Source organism: Psammomys obesus, unplaced genomic scaffold, assembly GCF_907164565.1.
Source record: "Psammomys obesus unplaced genomic scaffold, mPsaObe1.curated_primary_1811, whole genome shotgun sequence".
NCBI lineage: Eukaryota > Metazoa > Chordata > Mammalia > Rodentia > Muridae > Psammomys > Psammomys obesus.
The window spans coordinates 21,953,688-21,967,730 of NW_026596046.1; the positions used below are offsets into that span (position 1 = coordinate 21,953,688).

Consider the following 14,043-nt stretch of genomic DNA (forward strand, 5'->3'; position numbering starts at 1 on the left):
TGAGCTGTTTACATGGACGCTAGGGATCCAAATGCTTTATCCACTAAGGATCTCCTCAGCCCTCAAATTTCATTTCTGACAAACAGAGTCTTGCTATGCATCCTGGAACTCTTGATCCTCCTGCCTCAGCTCTCCAGGTCTAGGAGAATAGACAGGCACCACCATGCCTGGTTTAGATAATAAGCTTCATCAAATGACTTTGTTTTCTTCAGAGTAAAAAAAAAAATACAGTGTTAAAATTGTTTTAAAGACAAAATTCAGGAAAGCAGTTGCTTTAGCGCTGAGCAAAGCTGCTGGTTGTGCTGTGCACACCTGCCGTAGGGGTGAACAACTTATTCATGCTCAGGCTGGAGTTTCATGGGGCCTACTTCACCCACGTGCTAAAATCAAGATGCTGGAGCTCAAGGCTGAGGCTAGCTCAGAGCTGTTCTGCTGCAGCAGAGCAGGGTGGATTCCGGTGTGCTTGACTGCCCACTCTGCCAGGCTCCTGCTACTCTGCCAGGCTCTTCTGTTGGGGGTGGGGGATGGTACAAAGGGTTGAGAGAGAAAACTCGTGCTTCAAGTTTCTAAGTAGGGAGACTGGATTGCTTTCAGTGAAGCGTATACTTCAGATGCTACAAAGAAGGTAGAGTGCAAGGTCCTTAGCTCTGGACAGCCCAGTGAAGAGGCCCTGTAGGAGGACCCGCTGAGCAGCTGCTCTGGAATCAAACCCAGAAGTCCTTTCAGTGAACTATGCTGAGGCAAAGAAAACAGCCATAAGAACCATAACAAGTCATGTCCTGATGACTCAGAACCCCCAGATTCCTGCTCTGAGGGAGCTAGGGCTCCAGGGAAGGACAGATGAGAAGACCGAGGTTCTAAAGGAGTAAGGGATCTGGCCTTTCACTGTGGTACAGGCGCCCAGGAACAAAGGCAAGGATGGAATCAGAAGCATGTAGTGTACCAGCAGGCAGTGTAAGCCTGTGCCTCTCATATCAGCAAAGTGCAGCATCAAGAATACTTTCCAGAACAAACGGAGTTTTCAAAAAATTTAAAAAGAGGGCTAGGATGTAGCAGAATTGGAAGAGAGCTTGCCTAGCGTGCATGAAAACTGGGTATTCAGTTCAATTCCCAGCATCACATAAAGGCAGTCATGGTGGCCCATACCTATAAACCTATAATCCCAGCACGAGGGATATGGAGGCAGAACCAGTAATTCAAGGTTATATTCAAGGCCAGCCTGGGCAACATGAAACCCTTCCTTAAATTAAAAAAAAAAAAAAAAAATCAATATAGACATTACTATAGAAGAAGCATCACTGTCCTTCCTTGTTCTTACTCCATTATCTGCTGTCTCCTGTAACCTCATGATGACTCACTGGCAGGCTGCTAGTATCTGAAGAGAAGACAGATCACCAGTCAACATTTTACATCTTTACAATATAAGACTACTAATTACTAGATAAAGGAAAGAAGCCTCAGCAAGTTTAAGGGGTGTTCCCAGCTGCAACGTGGCACAGAAGGGGTTCAGATACACAGGGTTGTGGACCTTCTAATCTCCCCTCTCCCCAGCCCAGAATAAAAACCTTCCATGTCCTGGGGGACTCCGGACACACGGCACTGATTTGATAAGGGCAGGGAGGAATGGCATGGTCCTGCATGGGTTCAGAGACCTCAGAGTAGTGCTATTTTAATAACAAAGGCCTGGCCCAAGGATAATTGTATGCCACTTGCCCCCCCCCCCCCACAAGAGAGGTGAGAAATGAATGTCCAGGAGCTAGGTTGGGCAAATACGAAAAGATGGACATGACTGGCACGCAGTCAGCCCATGACTCGTCTTTCAGGATATCAGATCCCAAACACCAAGCCCTGGCACAGCTCAGAGATGTGCACCCGGTGTGTTGCATCAGTCTGTTTTTCTGGGCTTCCATCTGTGTGGAAGGAACAGGAACAGTCAGAGGTGACAAAGAGCCTTTTCAGCAGCTTAGCAAAAATGCTAAACACCCTATGCTTGCTTAACTTCTTCAGGAAGTTGCTTTTGGATAGTCTCAGCTGAAGGCTACTGAGCAAGCAACTCCTGCTCCTGCCCCAAAGCCCAAGGCATTGGAGGAGGATCTTTCTTAATCAGCGGGCCTACTGCTGGCGAAGTTGACTACCCGGATTCAAGGAAGGGCTGGCCTGCTCACACTCATGGTCAGCACTGCCCTCTACCGTCCATGGTGAGCTTTTCAGTCTTGACACTGAACACCTGGCTTAGAAAACTGCTTGCTGTCCTGCTGCAGCTGCTGCAGGTGCCCCGGGGGCTTTTGAGACTGACTGGCCCGAGGCAGCAGGACGGCCCACTCCTGAACAAAATGTTTTTCTGTCTCATCAACACTGCCTGGCTTTCAGAAAAGGAGGTCAACCTTCTCAGCCAGGCTGGCTTGCAGAGGAGAGTGACTTTGCTCTCTGGCCCTAAGTCAGGGCTGTCTCCAGGGGTGCTCCCCAGGCCCTGGGAGACTGGTTTGTCACCTTCTTCCTATTATCCATCCATTGTCTGTGTTTGCTCCTTCCTATGTGCTCATAGTTTTGAAGCCCAAGCCTTAGGCTTCCTGGGACAGGGTTCCCCCTTAAAAACAAGAGCCATGTCCGGTCAGAGCTCACACGCCCCCTAGCTCACACCAGGGTTGCACCTAATGAACCTAACCTAAGTGTGTGTTAGGTTCATTAGGTGTGATCATAGTGATCACTGGTCATAGTGATCAGGGAATATCAGCTTCTTTAGCTGTGACCAACATGCGACAGAAGAAAGTTAACAAAGACTGGAAGAGAAAAATGATGAAAAACTTAAAAGTGCCGAAACCTCTCCCAACAAGGATCATCAGTCTGCTCTCCACATTCAAACGGAGAAAGCTGCTGAGTGCTCAGCCATAATTCAGGACTATTTGAGTAGATGGGGTGGCTCTGACATTCTATACAAGTTGCTCATCAACAAGGAGGATTTAGACTTGGCAGTGAGGCACAGATGACACCTTAAAAGCCCAGGAAAAAGCCTCAGCCCAGAGCCTCTGCTGTACACAGGCTTCTGTACACAACCACATGTTGAGAAGGAAAAAAGAGGGAAGAGGGGCAGAGAAGGAGGCGGAATCCAGAGAGGATGTGGCCTTCCCTAAGATCCAAAGGGGAAGATTCTGGAATAGTGTCCAGGATTCTGAGTAGTTGGTGTGTTTGTCTATTTTCATGACTTCTTGGCTCAGCAGCCTAAACTGGCAGATGTTGAGGCCATATTGGGAGACATAAGCCTAAGGGCAAAGATCTGGCATGCACAGGTGCTAAGCAGATCAGGGCTGGCATCGTCCTTCTTAACTCTCTTCTGTCAAGGACCTGGCACCCCAGCTTATGAGCACCTAAGAAGCCTGCTCATAGCCCTCTATACCCTGAACACATTAGCAGCCAGGGGCTCCCTAGTCCCATGCATCTGGCTCTGATCCCATTTCTCAACCATTCTTATTTCCATCAGACCTAGGACCAGATATAGGTGTGACAATCATGGCTGTCTCTCTGGTCCCTGGGTAAAGAGCACCCCTCTTCCACATTGTGGCACTGATGAGGAGAAATTCAACACCCTCAATATGACTGAAACCTCAAGACAGAAAAAAGATGAGATAGAATCATCTTTTGCCCATCTGGATCTATGGCTTCTCAGATTTGTTCTGTACTGTTTACAGGTTTGACCAACAGATGGGGTAGAAAAAGAATCCAGTTGTTGTACGAAGTACACAAAAAGAGAAGATGTTCAGAATGAGAGCTGGTCCAGGAGACAGTGGAGGGAGGAGTACCTGGGAGCAAGATGACGTGCTGGCAGCTGTTGGGCTACTGTAAGCGCCAAGCGGCAAGGGACTGGGACAAGCTAAATGGCAGTGGTGGTTCAGCAAGGCCAGGTGGGAAGGAATGCTCTGATGGGGCGGTCTGGCAGGTCGTTAGAAGGATCCCCTTGTGTCAGGAGATGGGGACAAGAAGAACGTGGGCTCAGGGCCAGCCCTGACTGAGTCAGGGAAGTGGAGACTGAGAGTTCCAGTGGCCATGAGTGGCAGGCACCAAGGCAGTCTTCAGTATGCCTGTGTCACTCCGCGTCCTTTGCCATCCTAGGCGTAGCTTCCATGTGCTTTAACTCACTGGGGCACCTCTGTGCCACATGTTTGCAGGTGTTGGTTCCTTCGTGAGTACTCGTGTCCCTTAGCTCACACCAGGGTTGCACCTAATGAACCTAACATAACTGTGTGGTACTGTTAATCAAAGGCACCTCTTTCCCTAACCTACAGCATCACGCTTAGTCACACACATAGAGTGATGGCTGTTTCCCCTCGTGGATGTGTGGCTGGGTGGAGCTGTCTCTTGTTGCCACAGCTTAACATCCCATGATCTTCCTCTAGTACACTGCTAACCCAGGGAAGGAACAGATTCAAGATCCAAAGTATGGGTTCCCTTGAATGCACATCACCTTCACAGTACAGTAAACTCAAATTACAGCAGATGCAGAAGCAAGTAGACCTCTGTGACTTCCAAGTCAACCTTGTCTACACAGCGTGTTCTAGTTTAGCCAACGCTGCAAAGTGGGTCACTGTCTTTAAAAAAAAAAAAAAAAGAAAAAAGAAAAGAAAAGAAAAGAAAGCCTCACAAATAGCGTAATGGAAGCATCTGAAATCAGACTTCATCTGTATTTCCTCCATGTCTAATCTGAAGAGACATGGCTTGCCCACAGCCATGCTCCTGTTGGCAGGCACTGTGCCCACAAGTCTGTCCCACAGATCTAAGCTTAACTCCTGATAGGAGGGGCCATGGGTTGAGGAGATGACACAGTCAGTGAAGCATGCCAAGCTGTGTCTGATCCCTAGCACTCATGTAAATAACTCAGGCTCAGCAATGCGCATGTGATCCCTGGGAAGCAGAGTCAGAGCCTAGCCAAACCTGTGAGCGCTGAGTTCAGTGAAAGACTTCATTTCAAAAAGTAAGGAGGGGCAACCGAGGAGAACTTCAGATGCCACGCTCTAGCTTCCACATGCATGCATACGCCCAAAGGAGGGGCACGTCGAGGAAAGGAAGGGAAGGGTAGGAGAGGAAGTGACTTCCTTGAGGTCACAAAGCCAGGCGCCGGCAGGGCCAAGACATGAACTCAGGTCTACCCGCCAACTCCATGGATATGGAATGTATACATACTGTGAGTGGGGAGGGCGGCCTCCAGGCTTAGGTGGTGCTGCTACAGCAGGCTGCCTGCCGTTGGCCAGGGCTTCAAGAAGCCCTGTCCCCTTCTTCTCTCCGGTAGCTTCAGCAGGACCAGACCTGGCACAGCAGCTACCAAAATAGGCTGTGGAGGTGGGCACTGACAGAGCTCTCCTCTGGTTGACTTGGTGTCAGGAGGCAAAGAATGAAATGGAGACTGTGGTACCCTAACCTGAACATGGAAGGCATACACCCTATACACCCCACAGTAGCAGGAACCCAGAGCCTCCCCTTTTCTTGCTCCTTCACCTTGTAGGGGTTTTGGGCTGCAGCTAGAGCCTGTAGGGAAAAGGGAGCCTCGAGCAAAGCAGTTCAGATGAGACCATTATGTGAATGATGAGCAGAAGCGGGGTCGTGTACGTACTTGACATTGGTGTTAGTGCAGATGACGTACTCGATCTCATCGGAGTAGGGGTTCTGGAAGGTGAAGCTGCTGGTGCGGATCAACAGCCACTCTCGGTTCTTGGTGCGGAACCGATACATGACCGACAGCACTTGGCCCTTCAGCTTAACCACCTGAAAAAACATTTGGACAAGGAAGTCAGCAGGAGGAGGAAGAGGGAACAGCAAGGCAGTGTGGCCTGCTGCTGAAAAGGCCAGCAGGACCGCAGAATGGGGTGCTGCTGCCAACGGCAGTAAGGGGGGCTTTGAGAGTAAGAGTGACAGGTAGCAGCTAGTTCATGCTTCCATCTGTTTCCCTTTGAAACAGGGAGGGCCCTGCCCTTGGGTCACTTTGTCATCCCTGTGAGAGACCAATAGCAGTCATGTTTCTAACTTAGCGGCTACAAATCAGATGGTGAGCACACTGTCAGCACAGTGCTTGGAACAGAGTAGCACCAACACAGAATTATTTTGTTGTTGTTGTTATTAGCCTTGGAGTAACTGTCTCACTGATGTGTGCAGCTACAATGGATCAGACTTATTTCTTAGATGGACTTAATTCACATAAAATTTTTAACCTGTTTGACACTGTAAAATGGATTCAATAAACTCTCAGGAAGGAGGTGAAATAAACGGCAAATCTGTATGCATTATTTATTTGTAATTTATTGATCTACCACTACTTTCATGTTGCAGTATGGTTCCTAGAGTGCTTCCACAGACACCTGTGGTATAGCCCAGCAAGGGTCTGGCAAAGTGGCTTCACTATTTACAGATGATGTTACCAGGGTGCAGAGAAAGTAATTAAATTCTTCAGGACCAGGCAGCTCTTAGTGTCAAAGAGGGACAGGAACTGTGACCTTATATCCAAGTTACAAGCCTGTCTCCCTGAGGAGAGTTTGCTTTTTTCTTTGTTCACTCTGTTTACAATATAAAGGTATGCAAAGACACATACCCCCCCCCCACACACACACAGCTGGAAGCATCCAGTTGTTTGTCTCACCAAAGACAAAGAAGTGGGAGATGAAAAAGCTACTAAGAATTAGTGACAGACCTCACCAGGATGTGACTGTCTCCAAAGACAAGATAAGGTAATCAGAAGTCTTCTTTGTAAGCCTACAACCTCTGATCCTGGGAATGTAAATCTTCAGTCTTCCTGGGTGTGACTGCAGATTGACTGTTGACAAGAGCAGGGCCTGATTCTAGAGCCAGGTAAGCTCTGACTCTTAATATCATTGCATTTGCAGCCTGCTTTGCATTAGGAGTTTGCAGTCTCAACCATACTGTAACACAGCCTGGGAACATGGTGAGCTAAGCCTCACACAGCCCAGCCCAGTGTCTGGCACAGAGAAGCACCTACAGCACACCTCACAAGCTGGTTACATAGCCTTAATCATCCAAGATTGAGGCAGAGGCAGCTAGGTGACTTCTCCCACATTTCCTGGGGAAACCAGGCACTGCACACTGCAGAGTATCAGATAAGACCCTCTTGGGGGAATACATGATGAAAGAAAGAAAGAGAGAGAGAGAAAGAGAGAGAAAAAGAAAGGAAGAAAGGAAGGAAGGAAGGAAAAAGAAAGAAAGAGAGAAAGAAAAGAAGGAAGAAAGAAAGAAGAAAGAAGCAAAGAAAGAAAGAAGGAAAGAAAGGAAGGAAGGAAGAAAGAAAGGAAGGAAGGAAGAAAGAAAGGAAGGAAGGAAAGGAAAAAAGAAAGAAAGAAAGAGAGAGAGAAAGAAAGAAAGAAAGAAAGAAAGAAAGAAAGAAAGAAAGAAAGAAAGCGATAGAAAGACAAAAAGATAGAAAGCTGGAAGAGGGCAGAGGTTAGAAGGAGGCTGATTAGTGGTGGAGTGAAGCTGGCCTACTCAGAATGCTGCCCCATGGAGAGTTGGACCCTATCTTAGTCACTGTTCTACTGCTGTGGACAGACACCATGGGGCTTGGTAAAGGACATATAAGAGACATGCTTATAGTTTCAGAAGCTTAGTCCATTATCATCAAGGCAGAGAGCATGGTAGCAGGCAGGCATGGTGGTAGAGAAAGGGTAGACAGAGAGAGAGGGAGAAGAAAAGGGAGAGAGAGGAGAGGGTGAGGGAAGGAGGGATAAAGAAAGGGAGAGAGGGGACACACACACACACACAGAGTGAGTGTGTGTTTGGGCCTTTGAAACCTCAAAGCCCACCCCCAATGATACACTTTCTCCAACAAGACCACATCTATTCCAACAAAGCCACACCTCCTAATCCTCCTCAAATAGTACCACTCCCTGATGACTAAGCATTCAAATGTATGGGCCTATGGGGATTATTCTTATTCAAACAACCATAGTTCCCTAACTGGGAGCTGTCTTTTCTCTCACAGGGAACAGAAGTCAAAGTCAAAGCCACATTCTCTCAGGTTAGCAGGTTGAGTTGCTCCCTTAGTTCCTACAGCATATATAGACACATTCATGTCCTCTGTCCTGAGTGTGTGTGCCTTCTGTTTCTTCCAACAGAAAGAACTGATAGGGTGTGAGAGTTTCACAGATGAGCAGCAGGTGCTACCTGTGTACAAAGGTGGACTTATGGGGCTGAGAGTAGAGAACAGAGGAAGGGGGATGTCAGTCCTCCCCCTTCAGCCCATGAGTCATCACAGCAGTATAATGTGTATTAGGAACATGAACTTCAGAGCTGAGAGACACCTACCAAGGAAAAATGCATGTTCTGAATCCTTGATTTACCAACCTTTATACCCTGTCTAAAGTCCCCATTGCCAAGGTGAAGGTTCTGTTCCCAAGTACCTGTCACCTGCAGGGGCTAGAAAGATATGTAGATAACCATAATCCACAAAATCTGCAACAAACCCATAATCAAATGTCAGGGGCCCACCAGGAGGGCCAGAAGTTGGGACCTACTGTTAAGGTCCTGACATGAATGAAGGATTGCAGAAAGGGAATGAAGTTTGGGAAAGAGTTGGAAGGTAGGCATGATGCTGGCAAATGAGATTGTTAGCTCTCCTTGCATAAACCACAGCATAACAATGGTGTATAGGCAAGAAAGCAGAGAAGTGATGGAGGATCAATTCTCATTGTGCTGGTAAGCAGGGCTGGTAGTATGATCCAGGTGTAAGTCCAGAGTGATGCACCTACTGCGCTTCACTCAAATGTGGGGCTAGTAACGCAGGAGGCTGCAAAGACCATAAAACCTAGCTTATCTTGGCTCTTCATGAAAACAGCTGCCATAGGCGTCATCACCATTGTTCCCATCACCACCATTCCAGTCATTACCATCACCTGAATCATCCCCATCATCACTGTCTTAACATTCTATCACTGTGAAGAGACATTCTGATCATGGCTACTCTTATAGAGGAAAACTCAATTGGGGCCGTCTTACAGTTCAGAGGTTCAGTTCATTTTCGTCATGGCGTGGAGCAAGGGGGCATGCAGGCAGATTTGGTGCTGTAGAGTATCTGAGAGTTCTATCTTCAATTGGCAGGCAGCAGGCATAGAGAAAGACCCTGAGCCTGGCCTGAGCATTTGAAATCTCAAAGCCCATCCCCAGTAACATACTTCCTCCAAGAAGGCCATACCCACTCCAACAAGGCCACACCGCCTAATCCCTGTTAAATAGCATTACTCCCTAACGACCAAACATTCAATTATATGAGCCCATGGGGCCATTATTCAAAATACCACAACTACTGTCACCATTATCACCCTCACCACTAACACAGCTACTACCATCACAATCATTGTCATCATCTTCATCACCACACTAATTACTATCACCACTCACCACACCATCATTGTTATCACCATCATGGCATCACAATCATTGCTATTCTTATCACCATTAGCACCAAAATCATTACCATCACCATTACCGCCACCATCAACACTTTCACAGTCACTACTATCTCCATTATCACCACAATTATTACCATCACCACCATCTTCACTATCAGTACCATTATCAGCATCATGAGGACTCATAATTCTCAGTCAAAGCTGTTACTATCATGACCATCAATATCATCATAATCATTACCATTATTATTGCTATGACCATCACTATCAACATTATTAATGGCCACCAACCATCATTATCACCATCACCTGCCACCCATCCTGGCCTGGGTCATAACAGCAAGACTAGAGAGGCTCTATCCACCTCTCACCTGTGCTCCCTCCCACATTTGACTATGTAAGCTACATATGCCACAAGATCCTGGCAGGTTTGAAAAGAAAAAGGAATTGGGCATCTCCTCTCACTCTAGTAGCCAGCTTTAGTAACTTATACTGAGACCAGCTACCTCATCCCTAGTGAAAGGGAAACCAAGGCTGTGGCATCAAAGGGGGAAGCCCTGGCTCGGGCCCAGGACACACGGGCAGCAACTGTACAGCCACAGAGACATCCCAAGGCACACCCAGCCTTGGCCTGAGTTTGTGTTCTTTGGGCACCGGCCACCAGCAACGAAGGGGGACTAATGTTGATAAAGGGAAGTGGTTTGTTCTTGAGAAAGCTGAGTCAGCCCTTGAGCTCTTGTTTTAAACAAAAGCACTGAGCTGCGCAGACAGGAAGCCCACAGAACACACACACATTCTGAGTTTGGTGTGCTGTCGGTGTACCTTCCCAGGGGCCAGGAAAGTATCCATTCCCAGAACCCATTTCTCAGTCAGTTTGCCAAGAGGTCAAATGACAGAGAGAAACTTCTGGTAGGTTCCTACTCCACACCCATCCTTTCTGTTTAGACAGGCTCCATCATGATGGCAGTGATGGTGGATGACACTCAAAACTTTCTTAGTCCCGTTGTCTACTAGGAAAAACATGGTGACAATATTCATGGGGTAAGGCTGGGGATTCCATGGGAAACCACAAGAAGAAGGTTCTGGATAGTTACTGGAAACAGGATGACAGGCCTATTACCATGAGAGATTCACATTCATACCTTCTGAAAGACGAGACCAACAGTTCTACATGGGGTTATCCTCACTTCCATACGCTTAGCAAATGTGGCACAAAGCATCCTGGTAAAATTTTACCATTCTGATTTCACAATTTCTGTAAAATGGAAGCCACCTGCTGTGAGTTCGGATCTACATAGGCAGCTTGGTTCAGATCTACCCTTACAGAGATGATGTGCACAAGTACAGACATGGGTGTCTGCCCACAGTAAAGCCAGGTTTTAGCAGAGACCCAAAAAGGGGAGGCGGACAAAGGAAATGACATGTGGTAAAGGAGAAAGCAGGGAGACATCATTCTCATGAAGGTTCCAGGAGGGCCTGTCATGGGCTCTGGTCTAAGGCTAAACTTTGTCCTGAGCCACTGAGAGACGAGGCAGTGTACTGGGTCTGGAGGTGCCTGGGCACTCAGATGGAGTGGTGCAGAGCTGCCTGGAAGAAGGCAGGCATGAAGTTAGAAGGCAAGTGGGCTCTTGCCATTTGGTGCTTGAGGTTATGAAGAATAAATGGCTGACGTCATGTCCTCCCATCATTGCGGCAGAAGAATGTGAAGAAGCCAACCAAATAGGGGCTAAGAAGTGGAAGAGAAACAAGTAGTGGGAAAGAAACTGGAAAGCAGAACTGAGTACAAGGAGGAAGGGGACCTCAGAGTGTTGCCCATGTAGGTATGAAGCCAGAGGGCAAGCTCTCTGCAGATGGGGAAGCCTTCCACTGGCTGGGCCTGAGATACTTGCAAAGCAATTGCTAAATTAAGCTCACACTCCAGTGGATGACACCAGATTTCTCTCTTGAAAGGTTACCCACAGGTCTCTTTTCTTATGTTCATTTTCTCCTTTTCCTGGAGTATTATCAGAGTCTAGTGGAATGAGTTCTCTCCTCTTCCCAGGCTAGCTCAGGAGCTGACAGGCCTCATTCTCAGTTAGCTGTAACTCATCAGAGTGTGATACTCTGGTCCTTGGCTTCAGTTAGCTACTCCTGTCCCCTCCTCCAACTCTAGGAACCATCAGGCCTTCCTCCTGTGACCTGTGCTATGGGTGCCTGTCACAGAGTGTGCGCTTATTAAGTGGAAATGATCTATAGAGTGCCACTATTATGGTGGCCATTCTGCCAGGCTGCCTCTTCCTCACTATCCCTGTCTGAATGATTCTCTCTTTAAGTTGCTTCCCAGTTCTAATTCCCACAGGTCCTGCACAGCTCTGGGACCCATCACTCATTTTGTATTTTTGATTGTGAGCCTAGCCTTTAATGGCTGAGTCATCTCTCCAGTCCTCCATCACTCATTTTAAAGGTCTTCTGACTTATCTTTGTTTTCACTTATTTGCGTACCTGGGCTTCCCAAGTTGCTCATAAAGCACTGTTCTGCTTATGTACTCAAAGGAATTGCTACTTACCTTATGTGACCAGGGAAAGAACTGAGGCCCTGTAGCATGACCCAGGAGGCCTCAGATCCGGCCTGGCCGGTCCCATTGCCAGCTGCTTCCTCCTTGTCAGCCCTAGGAGCTGCTGAGGATCCTCCTAGCAGGCCACATTTGGCATGTGTGGCACAGTCCCTCCCTCTGGTATGTTCTCTCATTTCTTTTGTATTCTCCCTTTACAACTCATGTCAGCTGATCCCTCCCCTGGGAGCTAACTCTTCTCCCAAGTCACCCTCTGTAGCATTCGTGCTTGGGGAGACTCTTCAGAGCCTGATCTCCACTCCTGCCACACAGCAGTGACTTCCTCATGTATCTTACCCTCATGCTTGAAATCCTGCCCAGAATGGCTGGCTGACATCATAGCAGGGCACCCCCAGCTTGGTGGCTTACAGTAGGCCTTCATCAATCTAGCCACCCCCTAGGCACCTCACTCAGCAGCAGCAGGAGCAGCAGCCATGGACAATACCTGCTGGAAGCTCTCCCGTAGGTGGCTCTGATCCTCAGGGTGGCAGAATTCCAAAATATCCTTTCCCAGAAGGTCCTAAAGGACACAGACAGCTGAAATAACCCCAAAGTCCACTCGCTCTTTTACCCCTACCCTGGAGACAAAGGTGTTGTTTGCATCCCCTCCCTGTGAGCCCACTTCCTCTTGCCTGCCCACTAGAGTCTTAAACATAAAATGGTCTTCCTCCTCCTGTCTGCTGAGGAGTCGGCTTCCTTGCATCCATTCTAAATTCCCCTGGCTTAGTCCTCACTTATTTCTAATTTTGCTTGGGCGCTAGATCAGCAGCTTTACAACACAACTTTATTTCTGTTTGCCTTGGAGAGGCAAACTGCAATCAACATATTTTTAAAAACACCCAAAGAAAGCTCAAGGACAGACACGCTGCCTACGAAAACTAAAACTGTTTAAGTATGAAAACCAGTGGCTGAATGAAGCTGTAATAACTGTACTTGCCTCAAGCCTGTTCATTATTGACCTTCAGTAGTCTACGTGTTATTTGAAAAGATCCAGCGTTCATCTAAAACGTGCGTGCTTCGCAGTGAATAGGAGTAGACTACAGAAACCATCAAAGGGCAGTTTTGAGCATGCTCCAGGGAAGTGTCTTAAACAGCAAAATGTAAGCTATCTCAGCAATGAGAACCTGCATTAGTACATGATGCTTGAAGTGAGCTGACTCAGCAGCAAAGGCAGATCCTATGCCCAAGGAACGCCCCAGATACTCAGGGGAGTTGCTGCAGGATGCAGGGTCTGTCCAGAAATCCACCGCTCTCAGGGGTAGTCTATTCTCACCTTATTCTATCTGAAAGGGTACCGTTTGCTTGAATCTAGCTTCAGAATTACAGAAAGCTCTGATAGTTCTTCTTTGGACTGCTCCTAGTAGTAGTAAAATCTACACACAGCGCTGATTCCAGCACAGATAAAAAGTTAAGTAAATAAAATAAAGATATACATGCAATTAAAATAATTCATGTTAACATATTCCAAAGCTTCCCAAAGATTTTTCCTTAGGACAAAGAGCCTCATTTTTCTTTTTTTTAAAATGATTTTTATAAAAAACAACAACAAAAAACCCTCTATAGACAAGGTATATCTCAAAGCTTCCAAAGTCTGTTCCTTAGAACAAAGAGCCTTATCTTTTTTCCTTTAATGTTTTTTTAATTTTAAAAACTTTATAGACAAGGTATATATATGACAAACCCCTGTATAGCATTGATTCAATTGTTAATATGTTACTAACATTTTCTTTATAAATGTCCACACACAAATGGAGACAGGAGACTCTGTGTGTGTTCGTGTGCATGTGTGTGTATGATCTCTTGACAATAAGTTGTAGATCCTGTAACACTTCTCCATAAAGTCTTTTAGCATTAATATATTAAGTGTCTCATCATACTACAAAACCAAAACATGATCAGGAAATCAGTACTCATTTGCTAACATCTCCATACTCCCCACACTGTCCCCTAAGTGTCTCCTCTGGGTGGAAGTCCTGGGGCTTAGGGCAGGGCTCATGGTTTTGTACTACACATGGTTGTGGTTCCTTGGCTTCATCTGGGTAGCTCATGAC

At 47.0% G+C, this 14,043-nt stretch overlaps 1 protein-coding gene across 4 annotated transcripts in view; it reads right to left on the minus strand.

The window, feature by feature from the left end:
• Positions 1-14,043, minus strand: part of Arnt2 (aryl hydrocarbon receptor nuclear translocator 2) — a 153,340-nt gene that overhangs the window by 25,541 nt on the left and 113,756 nt on the right. For 3 of the 4 annotated variants that reach the window (XM_055623203.1, XM_055623201.1, XM_055623202.1), the window contains 2 exons: positions 12,438-12,512; positions 5,603-5,754 (listed from right to left, as the gene is read on the minus strand). In XM_055623203.1, the coding sequence (XP_055479178.1) occupies positions 5,603-5,754; positions 12,438-12,512 (227 nt within the window). The remainder of the gene's footprint in view (positions 1-5,602; positions 5,755-12,437; positions 12,513-14,043) is intronic. The other variant, XM_055623204.1, reaches the window with a different exon arrangement.